This window comes from Pseudorasbora parva, chromosome 3, assembly GCF_024679245.1.
Source record: "Pseudorasbora parva isolate DD20220531a chromosome 3, ASM2467924v1, whole genome shotgun sequence".
NCBI lineage: Eukaryota > Metazoa > Chordata > Actinopteri > Cypriniformes > Gobionidae > Pseudorasbora > Pseudorasbora parva.
This window is the reverse complement of record NC_090174.1, coordinates 50,059,586-50,086,970: the sequence shown is the minus strand read 5'-3', so window position 1 is coordinate 50,086,970 and position 27,385 is coordinate 50,059,586. Positions and strand designations below refer to the sequence as shown.

Genomic DNA, 27,385 nt, shown 5'->3' with positions numbered 1-27,385 from the left:
CAACTTTACTATACAATTTTTATTTGCATTAAATGTTAGTTACTGCATTTTAAATGTCTGTGATCAGTTCCCTTTATAATCCATCAAAATCAGTACAGCTGACAATATTACTGCATTCAAGAAAACACCATATTACCAAAACAGTTGCATCATATATGAAAATGAATGTTATAAAAACATGATTGTATACACAGAAAATTTCAGTTGTTGCATCAGTGCATATTTAGCAGCATATATGATTGCCAAAGGGCACACAGGAAGTGAAATAAGTGGAAAAAAGAACTAACTTAATTGAAGTTATGCAGTGGTTATGTCCCTTGAGATTTAAGAATGTATGCTATTTCAAATGCTCTCATATTTTGTTGTATTGGACCCATAGTGAATTACAAAAACGTGAAAGTCAAGAGAGATTCAAAGCAGCTTTCTACTAGATCTGCTAATTGGTCTTCTACGTGTTGCAAAGGGATTAGGAACAAGCCGTATTGTTCATAGAGCAGATATATATGGAATTTTATAATGAAAGTAACAATGCACCCAGTCTACAACTCAAACTCTCAGTAGTGAGTGGAATTACGTGATCATGGTTAACAGTTTATCTTAAACATACACACGAGTACTTTTAAAACAATTGCAGGTTATAAAATATACTGTTAGATGGTTTTATACTTAGGAAATTAACTGTGCTGTTACAATAACAGGAAGAATAAGTGCTTTCTTTTTTCATTCATGCCAATATTCATAACAAAACCCCTTTGAAATTCCAAGGTATATTGTCACACACTAAATACGTGCTTCGTGCCATGTGAAGACACCAGGAGCAGCTCATAGATGTGAGTTTTCAGTCCATCTATTGGCTCACTTTCCTGGTGCTAGCAAACTTGCTGGAGTCAGTGTTAACAAGAGAGCGCTGAAGGATCCTGCGTCTCCAACGCCCCGCCACGGCCTCCCCTCGCTAAAGAGGACGGGTGGATGCTGGCGACGTGGCTTTTCGATAGCAGAGGCATCTTTGTGCCTTCAAACATCTGTCCGTTCATCCTCAAAGGCTTCTCAGGAGGTTCTGCTGACACGAGAGGCTGTCGGTCTTCCTCTTCTGAAATCGCGAACACCGGTATCGTGACGTGGTCATCCTCTACGCTTGATGCTTCGCTTCGGTCCTGCTGCTGGCTGGAAGGGGCACCGCTGGCGTCAGAGAGCGTGTTTGAGGTTGTAATTCCATTCACTTGTGGTTTGGAGGACTCGGGCGTGCCGGAGAGCAGACCGAAGCACGGTGTGTTGAAACGGGCGCGTCGAAGGTTGCTGGTGGAGTTGAGCCGTCGCTGATGCTGGGCAGGTTGAGTCAGGGGGTACGAGGCGTTGCTCGTGAAGGAGTCGGAGTGGCAGCTGTTGGCAGGACTATGAAGAGGAGCATCAGAAAGGACCTTTCCCCTTCCAGTGTCTGCAGCTGTGCTCGGGAGTCCCTGAGTGCATGTAAAAATAAAAAAGACCAACTTTCAAATATTTTATTTATTTTTCTTTATTATAGCTATATATTTCACTACAGCTATTCAAAAAATACAACCATGACACTTTCCTGTGTTGATATTTCTTATTGAAACATTGAAGGGCTCTTCAAAATAAAGTACATTTTTTATTTATATGTTCTGACTGTAGACATTTAGTTTAAACCTTTTCATTTAAACCTTTCATTTAAATCCCTCACATGATGTACATGTCAGGTTTGTGATGACAACATGAATAATACTAGGGCACTGTAGTCCTGAAAATGCAAAATAATGTGCTTTATTGTAGACACTGAATTTGTATTTTGAAAATAAAACTTAAAATACTTTTTTTTATTTGTATGTATTTCACAGAATAGTATTAACTCCATGAGTAAAGTTTGTAAAGAAACTTTGTGGTTGGCTTGAAAAGCCTTGTCTGAAATTGAGAAAAAAATGACAAGCTTAAAGTTTGAACTGAATTGTTGAAATTTAAGTTTGGGAAAGCAAGGGAACACACACACATTTCTAACATGATCTACCACACTGCTAGAATGTTTTAACATTATTGAATTATCATTATACTAATAAAACATATCAAATATTCTATCATGTTTTAACACATTGCTAACATGAATTGGCCTGTTGCTAGCATGATTTAGCATGTTTGATGACATGAATGACTGCTAACATAGATTGTCCTGTCATAAGCATGTTACGACATTAATTACTGTTGTGCCAGCATAAATTGGCCTTTTACTAGCGTGATTTAGCATGTTTTGATAACATTAATTGCTATGTTGCTAGCATGAATTGGCGTGTTGCTAACATAATTTAATATGTTTTGAAGACATGAATTACTACATTGATAAAATGATAAAATGCCAATTCATGTTGCTAGCATGATTTAGCTTGTTGCTAACATGGATTAACATTTTGCCAGCATATTTCAGCGCACTGCTAGCAGGTCCTAATCTATTTGCTAGGCTTTGTTAATGATATACATAGTGGATGAAGCTGAATACTCTACTATAGTTCGTGTTGTCAAGTTTTAATGCCGTCAATGAAAGACATTTATGATTTTTTTATATTCATGTTTAGGAAAACTATAAGTTGGATCAGTTTGAATGGCAACCTGAGTTGAGGTTGTGGCTTCAAAGCTCTAGGAGGAGATAAAAGTTTATATAGTAGATTATTTTGGCTTTTTTATGCCAAATTAATATTTCTGTATTTTAAAGTAGCCTACTTTTGATCAATACTGATGAACATAAAGGGACACCTTACTGCATGAAAAAACGACCTACAACTTGTTAGTTGAAATCAATAGATTTTTGCCACCACCAATGCTTGCATACATCAGTAAAAAAATTATAATATTCTTTTTGCATAGTCATCAATAAGAGCACATTTATGGGTCTGAATGATAGGATGTTAAAATTTGACTAAAAGATATATTTTAGTCAACATGTTTTAAAACATCTTATACAATTATAAGATATAATCGACTATAAATATCTCACTAATATTTGTTTTTTTTTACGTGATAAAGCTTTATGTGTCATTACTCACACTGTCCACCAGCTTGGTGAAAGGGCTGTTTGCGTTCCAGCTGCACCATTTCTTATGGAGTTGAGGAAGAGGAGGAAGGAGATCCTGGAAGGTCCGGACACTCCATGCTCGTGGTCGTGCGCGGTTTGTCGATCCGGTTTGGCTGCTCTTTGTCACAGTAGGCAGTGCTGGATCTGGAGCGGGCCAGTCGAAGGGGCGGCTGGGTCCTGTGTCACTGTGTCTCAGGAAACGCTCGCGTTGCTACAAAAGAGAGAACAAATTTAGGACATGAAGATGAACCCTACAAAAACCTTCTGTGGTTGATTAAATACTTGATATGGTAGCACTACAAATTCCTTAGATGACTATTTGTCAGATAGTGTACTAATTCCAAAAAGATACATGTACAAATGGTCAGAATCCTATGATCTTGGACATATTATGCATTTGTCTTGTTCACTTGTGTAATGAGCTTTACAATGTAGTAGATGTTCAATGTAACTACACAGAATAATAAGTGTAAATGTAAGCCACTTTCCTGACTATTTAATTGTATTATCAAGATAATTATAGTAGTATTATAGTTTGAGATTATGTTGTTTGCATGTATAATCTTATTAGATTTCCATTTCCGATTTTATATTATATTATATCAAACTATTATATATAAAAGAATAATTAACTTTATACAATTTCAATGTTTTATTACTTTTATTCTGCAAGGACAGATTCAAGTGAGACTCTATTTTAATCTAAAATAATTAAACTTTATGACAAAACTCTCACCACAGTTTTTACAGGAATATTAAGCAGCACAACTGTTTTCATCCTTGATAATAAAAAGAGATGTTTCTTGTGACACTGACTGGAGTGATGAATCTAAACCATTATAGGAATGTTACCGTATATTAATAGTATAATATAACAATTAATATAATATAAAAAAAGTGTTTACCACTTTCATCAAAAAGGAATTCTTAAAAGCAGTATTACCAAATATTTGAGGAACCGGAAATCCATTAAGATTATACAACATAATCTATAATACTACTATAATTATATGGATAATACAATTAAATAGGCAGGAAAGTGGCTTAAAAAGTTCACACACTGGACTGGATTCTGAAACCATTTAATTTGGGCTTCATAAATGATCAAAATCGCTGACTCCAAGTTACTTAAAATTCAATTGTATAATGAATAAACTTTCATTAGTGTAAAGGAACTAATAAGCGTGGGACTTTCAGTGGAGTAAGATCCTGCTGAAGTCAGTGAAGCCATATCCAGAGAGACCAACTGTTGCATTAGGAGTTGCTTTAGTAGGATTACAAAGGATTTCTCCTGTTCCCTTGAGCAGTTTCAGATGCCGTGGCAGAGACTGTAATCTAAATGAGGTCCATGACCAGCAAAGGCCTCCAAATGTGTCAGTCAGCTGTTAATTGGACATGTGTATTGTGTGGGTGAGTATTAGAAAGGGTTCTCTCATCAGTAGGAGTTTGACAGTCCTCACACATGATCTCTTACAGCTCCCCATGTCTAGACGAGTATTATGGAGGGTTTAATCTTGAGCTGTTCTGGCACTGTTCCATAAATTAACCAAGACAATACCAAATTGTCCGTGGACAAAGGCAAAAACAAATAAGGATATAAAAAACTACAGTGCCAAACAGTTAGCAGGAACCCAGCCGGACACCACAGAGACGCAGGTTTCTGATTCTTCTCAAACCTCCTTGGATGAACACACAGCTTGGCAAATTTTGCATGCCACATTTCAGAGCCAAAGCAGCATGGACCACACACACACACACACACACACACAGAAACACACAGAGCTGGAGCTGGGAAATTGGCTACAGACGTATAGCATTCATTAGTCAGAGCTATTAGCGGGCCAGCTCCCCCACCGGCTGCCAGAGCCTCTGCGTCCCAGCAGCCTCTAGTGAAGAGCTACTTCTCTGCCCCTCATCCAGCACATCATCACACACCATGAAGCTTGGCCTCCATCAGCGTACTACAATGAATTGTTTTCAGTATGAATAGCTGGTGCAGTATCACGAAGAATGCTTGAAACTACCAACCAGAAGTAAACAGAGTATCAAACAATTCCAGTAATAAGAGAGCAATGAAAGCGCCATTTTAAAAATATATAAAATATATAAGTGTGAGTGACCTTTAGAAGTATTTGGACACTTTGCATTAGACAACAAACTATCAAAGCAGGCGGCAATAGCGCAGGTTATTTATTCAAAAACTTTTTTGATTCACTTTCAATTCATTTTCTACATTTCAATCCATTCAATTTTGTGGTGATTTCAGTGGATGTAGAGAAGAATCAGATACTCACAGTGTGTGGAGAGAAGGGCAGTTGGGCTGAGCTGGGTGCAGAGGCAATGACGAAAACCTCATCTGTGCCCAGCTCTAATTCGGTAAGACCACTGGAGAACAGCTGCAGATCACTCTTCTCTGACATGTCACAAGCTTCAGAGCACAACACAGTGAACATGTGGGGATTCAGATTTATAAAATGACTGTACATTTTTCAGGTTAACACACATATACACACACAAACACACACACACATATAAAAACATTTTTGGCATGTCAAATGCAAAAAGTAATTTTGTTTTGTGTGTAAAAAAATATGTATATATTTTATAATATATATATATTATAAAACATATACATATATATTATAAAATATATACAATTTTTTTTACACACAAAACAAAATTACTTTTTGCATTTGTCATGGTGCCAAAAAAATCCTTTACCTCAGTGGCCCAGTCCTTATTTGAAGGAGGTTAAATGAAAAGAGTTAAGTTCTCTAGCTGGTACGATTGGACCAAACTAAAGAGAGGGGGATTTTCTGATTTAGAGCTTAGTATAAAGCCAATGTAAGTATTGCATTATATATTCTCGACCTCCCATTAAGATAAAGTGACTTCATACATTTGTGTTTAGGAAATATACATGGGTCAGCCTAAAAAAAAAAAATGTTTCTCCATCATTTAATTTGAAAAGGCTACTGCTAAACTTCCACAAAATCATACCGTCCCACATTAAGTCCAGCCAGTCATCAACTTCATAATCATTAATACAAATTATACTTATTGCAATTAATAGAATTGAATCAAACTGATCAAATTCTTTGTTCTTTTTCTGATTTTATATTAGTAGTAAAGACACCATAGCACGCATAACTTTCATATTATTATTTCCCAAATTATTTATCATTAAAAAGAATGAAATGCACCTTGCTGTTTCTATTGATACATATAAACAAATGGCATTGAGTTCCTTCAAATGCAGTTATTTTCAGGTGTTTTGAATACAGACGGAAACTCACTTTTCAGCAAGCTACACCCTAATGAGACTCTGGTAGTCTTACAGTTCTTGATTTTCAGGGATTTAGCCTTTTATCGGTTCCTAGAAGAGCCAAATTATTCTCAAATGTATAGGTTCAGATAGGGGACAAATGAACCCAGCAGATTTACTGAAAGGAACCCAGTGACCCTAAAGTCCCCCTTCCCCCTTCTATGTAAAGCGCTTTGGGTGCCTAGAAAAGCACTATATAAATATAATGAATTATTATTATTATAAAGTTTGCTTTATCTGACAACATCAATGTGGAAAACAATAACTCTGGGGGAGAGAGAAGGGGAGGAAGAGAGGGAAAATTGTATCGATTCATGAATTGAGGCAGTGATATGGAAGGGAAAATATATGTAGATGTATGTACGGACAGTACATACAATACAAACCTGTATGGGACAGACTGTGGTTGAAGGAAAGGTTGTTGTTGTCGTTCAGTGTGCCCGTCTGCTGCTCCAAGTGATTAGGAGAAACCATCTGCAGTTCACTCACATCTGCCGCCGAATTTAGCACTCCTTCTGGAACCTACAACACAATACCTCACATTATTTCTACATGAACAGACAGGTTCCAAAATTAACACTCACTGAGCACCAAATGACAGTACAAACTGAATACTTGCCACCAGAAAGAAAATGAGGAACAAAATCACTAACACGCATACATTTTCTATCGTACATGTTTTGTGACAAAGATCAAAAATCAAATATTTAAAAATGTAAAGTACCGGTCAAAAGTTTGGACACATTACTATTTGTAATGTTTTTGAAATAAGTTTCTTCTGCTCATCAAGCCTGCATTTATTTGATCAAACATACAGAAAACATTTTTAATATTGTGATATATTATCACAATTTAAAATATTTGGTTTTCAATTTATTATACTTTAAATGATCATTTATTTCTGTGATGCAAAGCTGAATTTTCAGGATCACATGTGACATCCAGTCTATCACATGATCCTTCAGAAATCATTCTAATATTCTGATTTATTATGAGTGCTGAAAACAGTTCTGCTGCCTAATATATTTGATGAATAAAATGTTCAAAAGAACTGCATTTATTCAAAATAAAAACATTTTCAAATAATATAAATCTCCTTTACTATCAGTATCTATCAATTTAACACATCCTTGCTGAATAAAATTATTAATTTATTGAAAAAAAGAAAAAAATGACTGACCCAAATTACTGACCAGTAGTGTATGTTGTTGTTACAGAAGATTTCTATTTTTAAAACATTTGCTTCTTTTTTCTTTTTCTTTTTTACTTTTATATTCATCAAAGCATTATAAAAAATTATCACAGGCTATGAAAAAATATTAAGCAGCAGAACTGTTTCCAACTTTGAAAATGAAAATGATTTCTGAAGGATCATGTGACTGAAGACTGGAGGAATGATCCTGAAAATTCAGCTTTGCATCACAGAAATAAATGATCATTTAAAGTATAATAAATTGAAAACCAATTATTTTACATTTTAATCATATATCACAATATTACATTTTTTTCTGTATTTTTGATCAAATAAATGCAGGCTTGATGTGCAGAAGAAATTTCTTTCAAAAACATTACAAATAGTAATGTGTCCAGACTCTTGGCCTGCACTGTATGTATGTATGTATGTATGTATGTATGTATGTATGTATGTATGTATGCATATATTCATTATTGTGATAAATCGCATTATCGAAAATCGGAACATGTCTAATATGCACGTGTGTTATGTATGTATTGATAAGCGAAGTTTGATTTAAATCCTACGTGGCGCCTCATACATGTATGCATGTATGTATTTATGTATGCATGTATGTATGTATGTATGCCTGTATGCCTGTATGTATGTATGTATGTATGTATGTATGTATGTATGTATGTATGTATGCATCTATGCATGTATGTATGTATGTATGTATGTATGTATGTATGCATGCATGTATGTATGCATGTATGCATGCATGTATTTATGCATGTATGTATGCATGCATGTATGCATGTATGTATGTATGTATGCATGCATGTATGTATGCATGCATGTATGTATGCATGTATGCATGTATGTATGTATGTATGTATGTATGTATGTATGTATGTATGTATGTATGTATGTACGTATGTACGTAGGTACGTATGTATGTATGTATGTATTTATGCATGTATGTATTTATGCATGTATGCATGTATGTATTTATGCATGCATGTATGCATGTGTGTATGTATGCATGTATGTATGCATGTATGCATGTATGCATGTATGTATGTATGCATGTATGTATGCATGCATGTATGCATGTATGTACGTATGTACGTATGCATGTATGTATGTATGCATGTACGTATGCATGTATGTATGTATGCATGTACGTACGTATGTACGTATGTATGTATGTACGTATGTATGTATGTATGTATTTATGCATGTATGTATTTATGCATGTATGTATGTATGTATTTATGCATGTATGTATGTATGTATGTATGCATGCATGTATTTATACATGTATGCATGTATGTATGCATGTATGTATGTATGTATGTATGCATGTATGCATGTATGCATGTATGTATGCATGTATGCATGTATGTATGTATGTATGTATGTATGCATGTATGTATGTATGCATGTATGTATGCATGTATGCATGTATGTACGTATGTACGTATGCATGTATGTATGTATGTATGCATGTATGTATGCATGTATGCATGTATGTACGTATGCATGTATGTATGTATGTATGCATGTATGTATGCATGTATGTACGTATGCATGTATGTACGTATGTACGTATGCATGTATGTATGTATGTATGTATGTATGTATGTATGTATGTATGTATGTATGTATGTATGTATGTATGTATGTATGTATGTATGTATGTATGTATGTATGCATGCATGTATGTATGTATGTATGTATGTATGTATGTATGTATGTATGCATGCATGTATGTATGTATGCATGCATGTATGTATGTATGCATGTATGTATGCATGTATGTATGCATGTATGCATGTATGCATGTATGTATGCATGTATGTATGTATGTATGTATGCATGTAAGCATGTATGCATATTTACCAACAGGTGTAGTGAACAACATTGTGATCTCTTTATCATGGTTAGTGGGTGGGATATATTAGGCAGCAAGTGAACCAACACAATATTAGGTTGATGTTATGCCTGATATGTGTATATATTATATACACACACAAACAAGTCTCATATTTTGAATTTACCTCTGAGCTGATGGAAGAGGAAGCATTGGCTCCTTTTGCACATAGTTTCGGTCTGGGAAAACAGAATACAAATGTTATCTTGTTCGTTTTGAATTACTGTTATTGGTCATCAAGTGTTCTATTAAATGACTGTTTACTTCTCTCAGCTGAATGACATTCAAATATCTGAATAAATTCTGGCAGGACACATAGGGAGAACCCATTTCTGGAATGTTCACAGTAACCACTGTAATTTGGTAGAAGTTGCAGCGGGAACCAGAAATTCCGAATAATAATATTGAATGTAATTGCATGAACTCTGAAGCAGGTTATCAGTAAAGAAATGTTATTTGCTGATGAAATTCATAATCAGACCAGTAGCAAGTAATATTAACACAATATAACACAGGGAACAGTTGAAAATAATAGTTTGTTCATTGGTAAAATAAAATGTGATTATAAAATGAAATAAATAAAAAAAAAATAGGAAAGACAAAAAAAGTTCAGTATACTTTCAAAAGTATCACATACTTTTTTATACTGTAGTTTCCCCCCTACTATAGGAAAATCTGGTTCGATTAGGCAGAATTAATGGGATAAGTCTATCCCTTATAAACCCTTTTCTATGATCAGACTGTGGGTTGTCAATAGTTTTTGGTTTTGCTTTGCACTACACAGTCACAGTGTGAAGTTCATAAAAAGCAAATCCCACTAAAATGCAAATGTGCTTTAAGTCTCTAAACAAGCAAGCTTTTTTACCATATCACAATACACTTGGGTATTATTAAAAGCCATTTGTTCGAAGACTAGATTCTGTAAACGAACAAGCGAACAAATAAATTCTGTTCGTAACAATACAATTTAGAAATGGCCCTGTTTATACCCGTTTTCAAGGTGACTGAATCACCCAAGAACAGATACAATGTAAACAGCATTTGAAAAGATCACTACAGCACAGACAAACTGCTTTATTCAAGTTTTATAAATCAGTCCTGTGGGTGTCAAAAGTCATGCTGTTATTCCTACTGGGACCAACAAAGAATCAATCTTACATGATGGATTCTTTAAAACATCATGCTTATGTTTTAACCAACAATTGCAACATATTTGCAGACAACTGGTCTCTCGTTTTCTCTATTCTACCCTTTCTTTCTGATTCTTATATTTCTTCCGCTTGCTTTTCTCTCTATTGTGTGACTGAACCTCGCTTTTGTACATTTAGTTTAATACCAGGTGCGGCACCATGAACATGCTCAGGTATGAATAGTGTTTTAACATCAAAGTGTTTCCGAAAAAGAAGAAGAAAGACTTGATTTAAGCTGACAACAATGGAGAAAAGTACTTCCAGCTGTGTCAACACCAACTCACCGGACTGCCCGTGAAGTTGTCACGGACATGCGACATTTGACAAATTCTGAAGTGAACGATATGTGAAATTAATTGTGATACAGACAGCTAGTTGTTATGGACAGAATGAGGATGTGAAATACTGAATACGAAGACTTAAATGTCATTTACATTTTAAGTATTACATATATAATTTCACAAGGCACAGTGAAAACCTATTGTGAAATATTATTACAATTCATATAAATAAATTATATTTTAATATTTTTTTGAAGCTGCAGTCTGTAAGTTTTGCCTCTGTGTCGCCATCAGTGTTTGAAACCTGCAATTGCTGTTATTTGTGAAGTTATGCATCGGCGGCTCCTCAGCGTGGATTAATCTAATGTTTTGAGGAGTTTGTGTGGCTGTCACCGCCCCGCACCGGTATGGATACTGTACATCACAGATTCTACATCATGGAGTATAACCTAAATAAGAAGTTTCACCGGAAAATGTAATCTAAACAAGTAACGTCTGCCACTTTTGGGAATAAATCCTTACAATAAAATTGCACTACCAACAGTGATTAAATCTAACACACGCTCATATATAACATCAAACTTTGCATAATTATTATTATACTTGGTTCTCAAATTGTTAATGTTAACAGCCTTAGAATTGCATGACTACATGTACTGTGTGTATTAGTGCTACCTGTAGATTCCATAATCTATTCTTTTGCTTTTGACTATGGGTGAATCTCCAGTTGTCACTGATTTTAACATTTGGGCATTTCTGGATTACAATCCGCCCTTAAAAATGATGAGTTTAATTACTGCAGCTGCTGTGAGAAAAGGCTATAAATGATCGGTTGAAGAACATGCGGTGTACATGCTCCTCCTGCGTTATTTCTTTATGAATACAGAAGTGGCGTAATGACGCAAACACATGCTTGAATTTCCCGCCGAAATCCACCATACCACTCTAATTATAACACATTATTATATTATTATTATAGCTTACCGTAGTGAATGGGGCTAAGGTAAGGATATAGTTTTGAATACTGGCTTGTTGTATACTTGCTTTTTTAACAAAACAAAACAAAGTTTATGACTGCAGCTTTAAGATAGCAGCTTAAATGTAGAATTTTCAGCATTGTTACTCCAGTCTTGTGTCACACTTTCAGAAATCAGAATAATATCCTGATTTGGTGTTTAAGAAATGTTTCTTATTATGATCAATGTTAAAAACAGTTAGCTTAATATTTTATTTCTGGATTCTTAAATTCAAAAGAACAGAAACTTCTTTGATAAATGCTTTGATTTTGCTCACCAGCCACTGTAGCTAGTGGCTTTCCAAAATTATTAGTCACTCAGCATTTTTACTGGCCACAATTCTGATATATGTATCATGAGGAGAAAACTGCCATATACAGGTACAGTAGATATTTTTTTATTTTGATCTATTTGGCAGCAGGTATATTAATAAGCTGTCACTGACACAGGGATCCATTACACTGTTACACATTTTCTTTCTCAACTATTTACGTTCACATAATGTGTTTACGCGAATACTCACCAAGACCAGAATTTTGACATTATTTTGTGTATTTGTCAGTTTGAGTGCAATAATTTAGAGAGGTGGCTTTATATGCATGCACTTTGGGTGTGTGAGCACCAAATTATGTAAAATAATGCACAATAAGCAAAATACAACGTCGAAATTCAAGTCATATAACACCAAAAATATTAATCCGGAGCAAATTAAAGGAGTGGCGAGGGGAGGCAGGTTTGTGTGTCAACTCGCTGTTGGAGAGATGAGAGAAAGCACAGCTGGTATTGAGTATGTATTCTGCAGAAAATTATTATTGGAAGCATTTCAGATATTTCAGTATGGATATGTCTAAAAAAAATGTATATTTTTGACAACACTATATGCACTTAGTCTATTATATATTTGTTGTTGTTGTTTTTTACATGTCTCTCAATTCACCCAGCAACATTTTCAGTTGTAATTTCAGGATCAAATACAAATAAATCTCTCCACCTGTAGAAGAAACCTCCTCACCTGAAAATCACACAGAGGATGCCAGCAAGGGCCACAGCAAATGCGACTGTTCCACTCACTGCACCAAGCAGTGCACCAATTCTGCTGTCCGAGGTCAATACCGATTTCTGCTGTTCTGCTGTGGATGCCTGTGTTTGATTCTGATAATGAAAGAGGAGAGCGAAACCACGGCCCCAGTGGGTAGTGGTTATCAACTCCATGATGACCTCCACCATGTCATCATCAGACCCAAACACCAACTGGCTGCTAGAAGGGCGTCTAGAGCCACAGAATCGTGAGGAGAAGGTGATGAGATCAGATATGTAGAGGACATCGTGGGGACAGGCATCAATCAAAGGTGGCTGGGTCTCAGGGCTCACAGCTTCATCCGTTTCTGTGGCTGTACGTGGACTTGAGGAGATCAAGTCACTGGCTGCTCTTGATGCCTGAGGTGAAACAGAATTTTTGTCTTCAACTGGCTGCTCTCTGGATAATGGAAGAGACGGTTGTGGAGCTGAGGGAGAATCGGACAGCATTTTGGCAGAATTGGAAACTTTGGTTATCTCCATTTTGGTGGACTGCTCTTGGATAACCACTTGCTTGACCTCCTCTCTATGTGTGGACTGGGGTTCCTTTGGACTCCCAAGGTTTTTTGATGCCAGCACACCGACATCATTCGGTGCCTCATCCACAACGGTGGTGGTGTATCTTGCAGGACTGCTATGGCTCTCAAAGACATCAAAATCAAACATCTCCATGATTAGTAGGTGACCGACGGGCACAAAAAACTGCCACACACAGTGAGTTCCAGATGAATAGTTATATGGAAAGCCAGGTGACAGAATGAGGCCCTGTACATCCACAACATCCACCTTGGCTCCACAATCGAAGTAAACCTAGAGCAAAGACAAAAAAACATGAGATGCATTTCCACTGTTACAGCCTGGAATTACAGCACTGATACCAAATGAATTACGATTACGAACAGGACCACAAGGCCATGTTTGTGATTTTGCTTTCATGTTCAAGGTGATGTAATTGTTTTCAGTGATAGAATATTTTCTCAGAAATCCTTATCCAGTAAATCATGAATGACATTATCATAGTTCCTTTTTTCCACTGTAAAGGAATTAGAAATGTTCATAGATGAAAATATGTTTTGAAATTAGAATATGGCCTAGGGGGGACTTTGAATATTGTTGGGGGCCCTTAAAGTCAAAAAGGTTGAGAAGCATCAAGCTTTACAACACAGTGAAAGAATACGACATTTAGAGAATAATCAACATATTTTACAAATTAGACATTCTTATACATTAACAAGTAGTAAAATCTCCTTTGCGTGACACAATCTGCAACGCTTTTCATGTGGAGGTCAAAGAGTTGCATGCACATTTAAAGATAGCTTTGCATGGCAGCAAAAGAAAGATATATAAAAAGGGACATTTCCGCACCACTTGAATTTAGATTAAGATAAACATGTTTAACATGCAAGATGTAAATTATAATACACTTAATAACAGTGGAGAATCAGCAGACTGTTCAAGATAATTCTTCCCAGAACCTGCGCTCCAGGGATTAACGCCACGGTCCTAAAACATCTTAATAGGCCAGTGGTAGTTCTAGCATCAAAAGTTCAAGAGGATGGCACGAGTTCAACAAACCAACGGGAAAGTATTTGGCACTGCTCCGGTTGGTTCGATGCAACATTAAACATCGGTAAACAATTTTGGCAGCCGTCGTATTTCTGATGGTTAGTCTTTAGATGCTATAAAACGACATAAAGCATTACCCTATTTTGATCGTTTCAGTGCAATAACAACATACAGCTGTAAAAGAAACCCACCGAGAAACAAAACTATGTGTTATGTTCAGAAAATTAGCTTTGGTCTGCCTCTCCCAAACCTGAACTATTCAACCCTTCCTTTTTCATTGGGTATCAAAGCTGGATATGCTGGCTGGTTTGCTAACCCCAGGGAGGTATTCCTTCAGACATGCTGTTCGTAATATCTCACAGGTGTGCAGGATGAGGGGACCTCGGTATAATTAAAGGCAGATGGGAATCAGGGCTAGACCACTCCAAACCAGACCTTGGCAGGGGCCTGTTTGTTTATTGGGCTTCCTGTTGGCACTGGTTCTGGACTGTGGGACGGAATAAAAGAACTGCAAGACCTCGACAACACCAGACAGGTAACAAGCCTAGCCCCAAGTGGTGGCATAGTCCAGGACAAAAAGTGAAATTAAAGTCAAGATGAAATAAAAAAATTAAATAAAAATGTTAACTAAAGTTACTAATACTTAATCCTAGTTATACTGTGCTTTATATATATATATATATATATATATATATATATATATATATATATATATATATATATATATATATATATATATATATATATATAAAGCATATATATATATATATATATATATAAAGCATATATATATATATATATATATATATATATATATATATATATATATATATATATATATATATATATATATATATATATATATATATATATATATATATATAAAGCATATATATATATATATATATATATATATATATATATATATATATATATATATATATATAAAGCATATATATATATATATATATATATATATATATATATATATATATATATATATATATATATATATATAAAGCATATATATAAAGCATATATATATATATATATATATAAAGCATATATATAAAGCATATATATATATATATATATATATATATATATATATATATATATATATATATATATATATATATATATATATATATATTTGGTTTGATGTGGTTTGGCCACAATCTTACATACACTTCCTTTAACCTGTAACTAAATATAACCTATTCAGACATTTTTGTAGACTGCTGTTGATTTTTTAAAATCTTGTCAAAAATGTATGCAGCATTTTAATGTTGGTTAATATAATAAAAGTTGTAATAATTCTTATCACAAAAAAAAGGATAGATTTAGGAAACATCTTTGGGATGCTCTTGAGGGCATCGACATTTTAATACACAGAGACAAAGGGGGGTACAACAGCTTGTTAATGGGTTAGTACCCCTTTAAAGCTACACTGTGTAACTTTTTTAGTTTATTCTTAGCTAAAAACACTTAGTTCTTACAAAAATATGTGCTCATTAATGTATATTTACTTCTTTCAAGTATTAAAGTATTTTCGTAAGTTTATAATATGCCATTGAAAATACATACAGGTGAGGGGTTTGAATGCAGGTCGCCATGTTGCTCCTCCATCTTGAAAGTACATTAGCCAAAGAGGGACATACCCGTAAATTCAAGCTTCTCGATGGCAGTCATGAACGAGGTTAACACTCGATGGCAGTCATGAACGAGGTCGAACTGGAAGCCATGTTATACTTTGACTAAATAGGCCACCGTAGGAGTTAAAACGAAATCGGAATTGAGAGGAACAGAAACTAATATTTACTGGATTGTCATATACCTTTTCACTGCTAGATGGGGGAAAATATCACACAGTGTAGCTTTAAAGGACATCTTTGTAGCTTTTTTACTTCTAAAAGGAGAATATTAGTGTGCAAATATGTACCAAGGTGCTACCTTTACCCTTTTTTTGGTAAAAAAGGTACAAATATATCCTATCCCAGAAGTTGTCTCCTCACCTCCATTGATTGAGAGTTCCACACTTTTGACTGGTAGTGTACAATCAAAACAAACCAGGCTGAGGACATGTTGGCATTTACTTCTTCAAGATTTATTTTAAGATGACAACATTTTTAATCAGGCTATGAGTTTGAGACCCCTCCCAACCCCCCAAAAATGTCTTGTTGGAGAATAAAGCAAAGTCGTTAAAAAAACGGACAGGGCCACAATAATCAGTCTCGGCTTAACAATATCAGTCGTTTTCACCTTCATCCTGCTTGTTTCCTCTGTTTACACTTCTAACCTTGATTTTCAGCACATGCTTTTCTCCATTCAGGATGTGTATCAAACTCAGCTAACAGAGATCAGTTGGTCAAAGCCTCATGCTGTCCAGACTCATGTGCTACTACTAATAAATGCATGCCTGACATTTGAGCCGGTCAAATGCCACTCGCTGCTGGGATGTAAAGTAAGCCGATTTCAGGTTAGCACAACATTAAAGCTGAGCAATGCACATGAATGTGGGAGACAGAGAACAAACTTAACTGGAACAAGAGGTGAAAAAAGTTCAAGACAAGCATGTCGGGTTATTCCAAACAGAAATAAGGGAAATGCAATTGGTTAAAGCCCATGCTTCACTGAAGTGTGCTGAAGAGGTTTGTGATTCAACCAAACCACCCAGCTGCCCTTAGAAAACCAAGTCCAACATGATCGTGTCTAATTCTGAAAGACAACAAAAAAGAAAACTTTGGCAGTGATTTGCGCGATTTTTCTAAGTACCTCCCTCTCTATTCAAACAAATAGAATTGGGTCATTACCGTGGCTCCACCATAATACTGGACTATCTGCTGGTTAGGGCAGTGTACCATGCATGGCAGACTTAACATGAATGCCGTCCAAAGAACCACAGTGTGGAATAGGAAATAGGACATTCTTATAATGCCAAACATCCCAGCTCTGTTACATCATCATCCCGCATTGGCATGGCGTAATTAGTAAAGTTGTCTTTTCTCCCACAGGGGACATTAGAAGGTTTCGCTGTTTGGTTAGATAGCATTTTAATGAAAAGGTCCCGCTGGTTTTCGTGGCCCAGTTGTGCTACATCAAAAGTAAAATCAACTATTCATTGCAATTTCAAACTGCACAGCATGAACTAGGTAAGAAAAATATGAAACACAAAAGGTAACAATGGAAAAAGAAAATGGCATGAAACCAGCCCACAAAAAATTAGGGCGCAGTGAACCCTGGAGCCAGGATTACAGAAACAGTATAAAAAGAGGAAGGTAAAAATAAGACTACGCGATATGTCCTGAAATGACAATACATGATAGATTCTATGGGATGATAGATTCTATCTAAATGCATACAAATATGTCTACGCAATGTAGTAATCCCAATTTACTAGAGCACATTTAAATGCACATCAGCTTATTGAAATAACCTGTCCAGGTTTACATGCAAACCTCTAACCTGAAAAGGGAACCAGTGTTTACTGGTAATGACGTCAAATTGTACCCATTTGCAAATCTGACTCCGAGTATTTCATTCATTATGTTGGTTGAGATGTTAAATCACATGTTAAATGTTAAATCATGTTAAAAATAAATAAATTTTGAGTTAATTGAAATTAAAAATTTGAGTTGATACAATGAAGGACATTTTTTTAATAAATAGAAACTCAAAATATTATTGTATCTGAACCACAAAAAAATTGATAAATCATGAAAATAGCACTATTTGGCATATTTCACTTCGTCATCAGAAATAAAAAAAACACAGTTACCCAATATGCTTACAAAAGGTTGTCGAATCTCAAAAAAATGTTCATTGTATTAACTCAAAATTTTAATTTCAATGAACTCAAAATTAAGGCAACCAGGTAACTTTTTTTCTAAATATTTTTTTACAGTGTGGGAATGGGAAACCTACAGTTCAAATATTATCCTCTCATGCAGTTACACATACTGCTTTTGACTGTACCACAATTTGACTGAGAGCAATTTATAGGCAAACTTTTTTGGTCCAAGAAAGAGTCTGAGGTTTGCAATACACACTGTAAACCCTAATGTTGTCTTTACTTAAACAAATCAAGTAATCTTGACTAAATATTACTAGTTTAGTCCAAAAACTCAAAAAATATAAGTTAGTATAACTTATTATCCTACAAAATACATAAACTTAAGATTTCAAGTTGAATGAACTCAAAATCATAATTAATTAAAATAGCTCGCTCTGGTTTTGCTTTGATGTGATTGGCCATGCAAGGAGTTCTGTCTGGCAACAAGAACTAACTCACTGATTGGAGGACATTTACAAAAGGCGGTCCTTTTCTTGTTGCTGATTTAAATTAAGATGGAGACTTGTTCATTGTGTGCAATCTTAAAATCGGTAAGTAAAAATTCGTAAGTTACTAAACATAATAATAATATGTGAACTAACTTATAACTAACCAGACTGACTTTATTTCTGTTTTAATGAAAATAATAGTTTCGTTGGAAGTCACCATGATGGAGATAAGTGTTTGCTTTAGTTGGGCTCTTGACCCTTGACTGTATAATAATAATATAATGTTTCTCTGGCTGCTTTGTGTTTGAGAGACACATTTGGGAAGGAACACAAAGTCAAGAGAAAATATCAAGTGATGTTGTTTAATCATTGCCGATGATAACATCATCATGTATTGGCAGAATCCCTGATCTCATGCAGAGTCTAATGCTGTGGTTGTCAAAGCAGTTATTAATAGTTTTGAAATATTAATACAAATTTCCATGAGATGGATGATTGTTTAAACTAAGTATCTTCAGTTACTGTAACTCAGTTATAAGTACATTCAACTTAAATCTTCTATTCCATTCCATTATGGGCTTAAGTACATTGAAGGCAGTCCACTTCACTTATTCAACTAATGCTTCATTACTTAAAAAATTTAAGGCAACGAGTTACCTTGGTTTTTTTAAGTAGATTCGACTTATCCGGGTTTACAGTGCATGTCCTCCTTCTTTACTGCTTAAATCCACAAGGACCCACATCACACGTGCGCTTAAATAAGCCGACAGAAAACGTACTGCATTTACATGCCAGGCAAAATCAGTGTAAGGGGCAAAAATCTTTCTGTGACGATTGATTTATGCTGGATTTATGCTTAAGGCATTTATGACCTTAAGGTGATAAAGGAAAATGGGTTAACACATTTACTTGACCATATGCATTATCGGCTTATTACACATGATTGGGTTAAGAATGTGCATGTAAATGTAAGCAAAACAATGCAACCTCACCAAAGCAGCATTTTTTGTTATCAAAAATACCGTAAAAATGTGATATTGTGAAAGGTTATTAGAATTTAAAATAACTGTTTTCTATTTGAATACATTTATAAAATATCTATTTTAAAGTGTAATTAATTCTTGTGATGACAAAGCTGAACTTTTATCCATTACTCCAGCCTTCAGTGTCACATGATCCTTCAGAAATCATTTTAATATGCTGAATTGGTGCTTTTTAGAATGATCCATTTAAAAAACAATGGTGTTTCTTAATATTTTTGTGGAAACCTCAATAATTTGTTTTCTTAACAAAATCCTACTTTGTTCAGGATTATTTGATTAAAGTATTTAAATTAAATATATTTTGTAACATTACCATCACATTTAATCAATTTAATGCATCTTTGCTAAATATTTTTTTTCAAATTCTTTGAAAAAAACCTTACCCTAAACTTTTGAACAGTAGTGTATATATTTATCATTATCCTACTATATAACTCTTTCTGTGTAGTTTCATTTGAATTACAGAATGTGTTCCTTCTGTAAGCTGCTGATGCAATAGCAACTCTTGAACTGAAAAACAAGCCTCCTACACTTTTAACACCAACAAACTGTAGCTGACTCACTGAATGAGTGCGAGTAAAACATTGCCAGATAAACTCACAGCTGTCGTAGGGAACAGCAGATTTCGCAGCAAGGGCTGCAATGTGAAAAACACCACGCAAAAGCTTCCTCTTGTTTTTGATAGGTTACACATCTGTCCCTTCACTCCCCCGTACAGTAAACACGTCGGTTCAGAACCTCCGTTCTTATTGTCGTTTTTACAGTAATTGTCTCACTCACATTATCTGTACTTAAAGGCTCTGAAGAGATAAATGTGACTCAATATGAGACGTCAGAAGTCAAATCATCTGGTAAACTAAAAGTTTACATATACCTGGTCTCTTTTGTACTGCAGTGTTTTTACAACAGAAGTTTCAGAGATAATATGAGCTGACAATATGACTACTGAGAGCTTAAGTAAGCCCCTTTGGTCACTCACTCACTCACACACACACACACACACACACACACACACACACACACACACACACACACACACACACACACACACACACACACACACACACACACACACAGACACACACACACAGACACACACACAGACACACACACAGACACACACACACACACACACACACACACACACACACACACACACACACACACACACACACACACACACACACACACACAAATCCACAAACACCCCTGTGAGTCCCCCATAAACATGCTATGGGCCCCTGTAAGGGGGCTGGGAGAGGAGCACAGCTATTTATTGGTTGTGAAAAGTGAGACTGTTCCAGGCACTATAGAGCCCAGAGCACAGAAAGCCTGTGATGATGTGTTACAACCGGTTACATCAGTCATAGCCTGCTCCTGGACACTGAGGCCAGCAGGACAGGAAGACAACATTATTTCACCATAACATTTTGATAAAAACAACAGTGGTAGCTGCTGCACATCACTTTACACTGCACACAGAAACAGATTCTTATTAAACAGAGAACTTCATTGAGTAATAATGCAATTATCACACAACAGTGATTTGACAGGCAAACGTTTTTTAAATATTAATTTGGATGAACACTAACTGTCGATAAAATGAATCCTTGAAAAGGATATGAAAAGTTGGTAAGTTGGCAATTGGAACATGCGACCTGTGAAACTGTAATGTACTCAGAGCTCAATATTTATACTTTACATTTTATACTATATTTATACTTTGCTAACACAAATATATATATACCTTCAAGAATAATGTAATGTATATTAAAATGAAATACAGTTACATTTTCAAATGAAAAAAAAAAAAATCAATGATTCAAAAATGGTCTTGGATTATATTTATTTTAAATACGTAATTAATGTAATTAGTGTCATTTTATTTAATTTAAATAAAGAAAATGTCATCCATTCTATATATTTATAGTTTATCAACCACATTACCCCTCCTCCTTGTTTAAATCGCCTTTGTTCATTTTCCAGTTTACTTATTTTGCACATAATAGGATATTGTTTGCATGCATTATAATTATAAAATGTCTGTTTAAAATAGTTAAATAAGGAGTACATTTCAGGATACTTCGGTGGCATTTTATGCCAATTGTACAAATGTGCCAAATCAGGGAAGAACAAATAATTAAATGTTTTCCAGATTTTCCCAGAGGAACCCTGGATTCTTATTTGTATAAAGTTGTTTGCTCCCAGGCCAGCCGTCACTGGAATAATTCCATTGTATTTCTGATAGTCACTCTCATCTCTGCAAAACATTCAGAACAGTTACTCAGAAATTCCCAAATTCACACAGAATGTAGTCTGCAGGCCAGGAAATGACCATTAGTGGTTCGCTCCCATTAAAATTGGTGAAAATGTCAGAATTGTGTGGGTGAGATACAGCATTACTGGTGGGGAGAGGTTGAATAATTGAGAGAAATCACTCACAGAGCTGCAAGTACTTTGCATAGATATGTGAACACAAAAACATGCATGTAGGAATTTCCAACCTACACAGTTCTAACCACACTAACACAAGAAGGAGAGCAATTCAATTGACAAAATATTGATGACTACTAGAGCTAGACCTGCATGAACTCTCTCTGGCATTGCTGAGTCCAAAAAGATATATCTTAGATGACATAATATAATGAAGTTTTTTTTATGCATTTAATTTTCATCTGATTGTGAGGGTCAAATTCCAAGCTTGATTTGCACAGTTCTGAAAATCAAGTTCAAGAGGACAAAGGAAGCATTTAGAGGGGCCAGATAATTGCAGAGACGTTGAGGTGCACACACTCTGTAACTGAAGCTATGCACATCAACAATGCAATAAATCCTTTGTTAGCGGCTCAGGGTTCTCAGAATTCAGAATTCACGGAGGAAGAGAGCCATGAATGATTCTGACAGCTCGTCACCTCAGAAATAACCTTTTGGTGTCCTTATGGTCGAGATGATGCTGCACTTTCCCACAAAAAAAGTTATGCTGGAATAAACTGCATTCACCCCACCTTTCTAATATTTCTAATAAATGATAATTCCGACATAATTGACTCACTTTTTTTAATGTCGTAAACTTTCTTTCTTCTGTGGAACATATTTAAGAATGTTGACTTTTTGACATTGGCTGTGTCCGAAATCGCATATTCTCTTGAGTAGGTACTTCTTTTGAGTAAGTAATTACTTCAATATAGTATTAATGTGTGTATTATGAATGTAATCTATTTGCACTACATTCCCCATGTTGTCATTACATGTGACCTACCAGCTTCAGTTGCGTCGCTTCACTTCCATTCACAAATACTCTCCCATTGCCTCATGGGATAGTAGTGTCCATCATATGCACACTTCAGAATCTCACTGGAAGAAGTAGGTCATACTTTTTTCCAACTCTTTTTTTTTATGAGTACTGTGAATTCGGACATACCGGTTTTGTCACATACTGTTTTTCACCTACTATATAGTAGCTACATCCTCCGCAAGAACAAAGAAATGTGTTCTTTTTCTAGAGGTGGCTAGCCTGACATGCTCATACTCAATTCTAGTCAGAATATGAGTCTAATAATACTCCATTGGGCTGTAATTATGGGGTGTTTCAACCAAACCAGGAAAGACATCAATTGGATAGACCTACAACCAATCAGAGCAACGGAGCGATGCATAACGTTAGTTGTCAAATGTCAACAGAACTCAACTGCACGCTGTTACCAAGTCTGCTGTTTTCCTGCAGGTTGTAGCAACCTCAATTATGTGATATATAGACCCAGGGATACAAATTTTAGCAGGCACCCTTGCCAAAATAACACACATTTTACCCCAAACGCCATTTTTTTCTGGAGAACCCCTCTCCCGAAAAGCTGTTAGGCTTGTTTTGGGCTAGTAATTGGCGGGTTTTGTTGTAAAAACAAAACCCACCAACTTGGCAACCCTGTCTGCACACACACTGTAACGTTAGAAGACAAAGATGAGTGTGAACGATCTTTGCCAGTGTTGTAAAATAACGAATTTAAGGATACACAGAGAACTTAAAAACACAATCATCATTTCTGAGAGAAATAGTGAAGATGAATGCATATACGAACAAGTTCTCCGTTTGATTACGTGGATGATTGCGTTACTGTTTATCGTCTGTCCATCATCTTCTAAAGCCCACCCTGACAATTTCATTGGTTTGAACTGTTATCACTCCTCTATGGATCAAGTCCAGACCGAACTGCCCGAACTGAAATGTTGTGGGCGGGGCTATGTTCGGCTGGCATCCAGGCTAAGAGGTGGCAAAAACAAGAACAAAGTTTGTTCTGGCCAGGACACTTCCATACTTCACAATAAAAAACAGGTACCGAACTTCTGGGGAGTCTTGCATTAACCCCGCCCACTTTAAATTTCTGACTAATCACACAATAGTTATTGGATACCCACAAGAAAAAAGTTCTGCTCAGATAATGTGTCGAGATCAAGCTGCAAGAACTCCAAACCTGAGCTGCAAGAACAAAATGACGTCGTTTTGATCTCGCAGCCCTGGGAGCGAGAACTTTTTTCTCTGTTCTTATGGGCATGTAATGGCCCTTAGATGTCTAGTGTTTCTTTACATAGTGACATTGCCACCTACTGGCCTGGCAGCATAATAAAACTTTCTTAGCTGTTTTCGCAGATCCGAGTGAACGAGGATGGTTTAAACAATGTTGTCACCTGTACGCAAAACTTCTCAAAAACGCAAAAGGAAAAAACGGGCAAAAGGTCCGTCTTTGTATTAAATACAAAAATTCTGATTAAAATAGTCGCATAAAGGGTCTCTCTCTATTTATCTCAGTATATAATACAGTATTTCACTCAGCACTACAAGATTTAATAAACCATATCCATGCCTGGGAAGGGAATACGTTTTGGTGAAAGACAGCATGTGGAATAGACCACAGAGCAATGCGTTTAATTGCATGAGTGGAGCACGTTTTCCACAGGAATCTGATAATCACCTCAAAAACACACTAAGCTTCTCCTCAACACATATTTCCCAAACTCACTATTTCCTAGCATTGAGAAACAACATAAACAGTGTACAACCTCTGTGATGAGAGCTGATAGAGTATGGAAAGGAGCTGAAGTGAAGGGAAAATGTATGGCACAATATCAAAGGTCCTGCCCGATCTATGGCTGTACATATAGCCAGGTCTAGAAACCAGTCAAGAATAAACTGCTAATGACTGCAACTCAATTCTTTCCTTAACAAAATGGGTATTTTATGACAATGAGATGATGCAACTAACCTATAGCCTGCTATGTATGATGCAGGTTCCCAGAAAGTTTATTTTCTAACATTTTGATCTAAACACTAAAGTTCACATGTGAAACAAACACCCAGTACTAAAAAAGTTGCATGTTGAGCATGCACTGATTTTGATTTGACAGGCAAAAGGTTTTCAAATATTAATAGCCTATAATAATAATAATAATAATAATAATAATAATAATAATAATAATAATAATAATAATCTACTTATGCAGATACTAATGCCAACATTTCCAACAAAAATTTCAGCCTTACAGTGTTCTTTTTTGTTTTGCAATCTTTGTATTTAAGCATCACCTATAGCCTACATTGTTTACTTTAAGCCCCACAAAAAGAACGAAAGAAATGTACAAATTTTGATCATAGATCTAATTGTAATGCATTTTGGATAACTTAAAAGATCTCAACGTTTTGCTATTTTTTTTTTTTTTTTAATTTTCTATTTTTTCTTCTTCATTTATTTATGTATTATTTGAGCTCACGGAACCATCTGATGCGGAACCGCTGCCCCGTGCTGAACTGACCCCGCACAGCCCAACTCTCTGCCAGAACCGACCCGGACCACACAACAAGCTGCTCCACATTTCATCACAACACCTTCCCCAAACTTCCGAGTTAAATTCCTTTCAAACCAAGAGACGTGATATTTTGAAGTTGTTTTGACTGCTACTCCATATAGTGTACTATAGCGCATACCATAATCATTGCTGTAAACATTTTGACAAGCCGAAACAAACCGCAGACAAACAAAAGGGAAAGTGGGCTACTGCCACACACTTGTACTCACTTTTTGCGTAAAGCATCCAGTCACCCACAGAAGGCAGACTGTCAAGTACACCCCCGTCCTTGTCACTCCACGAAGCCCCATTTTAGTCACTTCAGCTCGGCCAGAGACGCACACAGGACTCGTCCTCTCCCTCTCTCCATTCACCTGAGGGAACGCGCCTTCATAAAGCGTGGACACGCACGCAGCAACAGCGGAGGTCTGGCGTTGCGCGTTCACGACTACTGCACATATCAAATAGACATCAGCGGAGAGAGAGAGAGAGAGAGAGAGAGAGAGAGAGAGAGAGAGAGAGAGAGAGAGAGAGAGAGAGAGAGAGAGAGAATGGGAACACTTAATGCCATTGCACAATGCTGTAGGGAGTGGAATTACCTTTAATCTACGTCCTAAAATGCAAGAGATTTTGTTTTCATTTAGGCTACTTTATTTGTGTGCGACCAGCTCGAACAGAAATATGTTTTCCACCTGACTCCTCTCTGATATTAAACTATGAAATCTTAGCAGGCAATGGCTCTGCATATTTGTTTAAATTTATTTATTGTATGGCAAATATGTCCTTTTATTCTTTATATACACTTATAGCACATCTATCTATCTATCTATCTATCTATCTATCTATCTATCTATCTATCTATCTATCTATCTATCTATCTATCTATCTATCTATCTCTATCCATCCATCCATCCATCCATCCATCCATCCATCCATCCACCCACCCACCCACCCATCCATCCATCCATCCATCCATCCATCCATCCATCCATCCATCATATAACAAATAAAGAGACAAAAATAAATGTTCAAGTTATATTTATTCAGCTTTTCCCCCTTGATGAACAAAAATAATAATGTACCTTGATATGAAACTATAATGTCTTCATTTCATCTGAACAAAATACTTCATCACGAAAAAGTCCCCCAGTCGTTCTTTTTTTCTTTAACTGTACAACTTGTTTCAGTTAAACAGAAGGCGACACTGTGCCAGACAGCGCCAGTGAAGGACAGAGATGACGACATGACCGATCACACTGAGACATTCACAGATATGGAGCCAAGCAAACTGTAAAGGCCTTTACATAACCATATGAGTTATTTACAATTTCAACGAGCTGTTGGACTGGTATGGACTGGTATGTAAAAGTATGATTATGACTCTTTAATGCACCAAAATGATGTTTGTTGTACAATATCAGCGCTTGAGTATTTGTAGTCTGTTAGACCCCTAAGGCAGATCTGTGAGGAAATCACTGTGAATTCCTTGGAAAGTCTTCTGATGAGAACTCCAAGAGCGGTGCATTTTCAGTCAGCAAGACATCTGTAAGATCACCCTGTCAGAGATGTCCATAACATAAAT

The 27,385-nt window shown here is 35.9% G+C and overlaps 1 protein-coding gene across 1 annotated transcript; it reads right to left on the bottom strand.

The window, feature by feature from the left end:
- Positions 1-40: 40 nt before the first annotated feature.
- On the bottom strand, positions 41-26,263 carry si:dkey-112e17.1 (uncharacterized). Its single transcript, XM_067440260.1, has 7 exons — positions 26,034-26,263; positions 13,011-13,885; positions 9,639-9,690; positions 6,788-6,923; positions 5,371-5,504; positions 3,048-3,287; positions 41-1,457 (listed from the first exon to the last, which is right to left on the bottom strand). The coding sequence occupies exons 1-7, from the start codon at positions 26,112-26,114 to the stop codon at positions 894-896; spliced, it is 2,082 nt and encodes a 693-aa protein (XP_067296361.1). The 5' UTR covers positions 26,115-26,263; the 3' UTR covers positions 41-893.
- Between the last annotated feature and the right edge of the window lie 1,122 nt (positions 26,264-27,385).

Bases quoted from the DNA above. Each gene is read 5' to 3' on its own strand.
- si:dkey-112e17.1 (XM_067440260.1), bottom strand. From the start codon at position 26,114: ATGGGGCTTCGTGGAGTGACAAGGACGGGGGTGTACTTGACAGTCTGC. The intron at 6,924-9,638 runs GTAAATTCAAAA...ATTGTGTTGTAG, and splicing joins CCTCTTCCATCAGCTCAGAG to GTTCCAGAAGGAGTGCTAAA. The intron at 3,288-5,370 runs GTGAGTATCTGA...TCTCTTTTGTAG, and splicing joins TGCCCTTCTCTCCACACACT to CAACGCGAGCGTTTCCTGAG.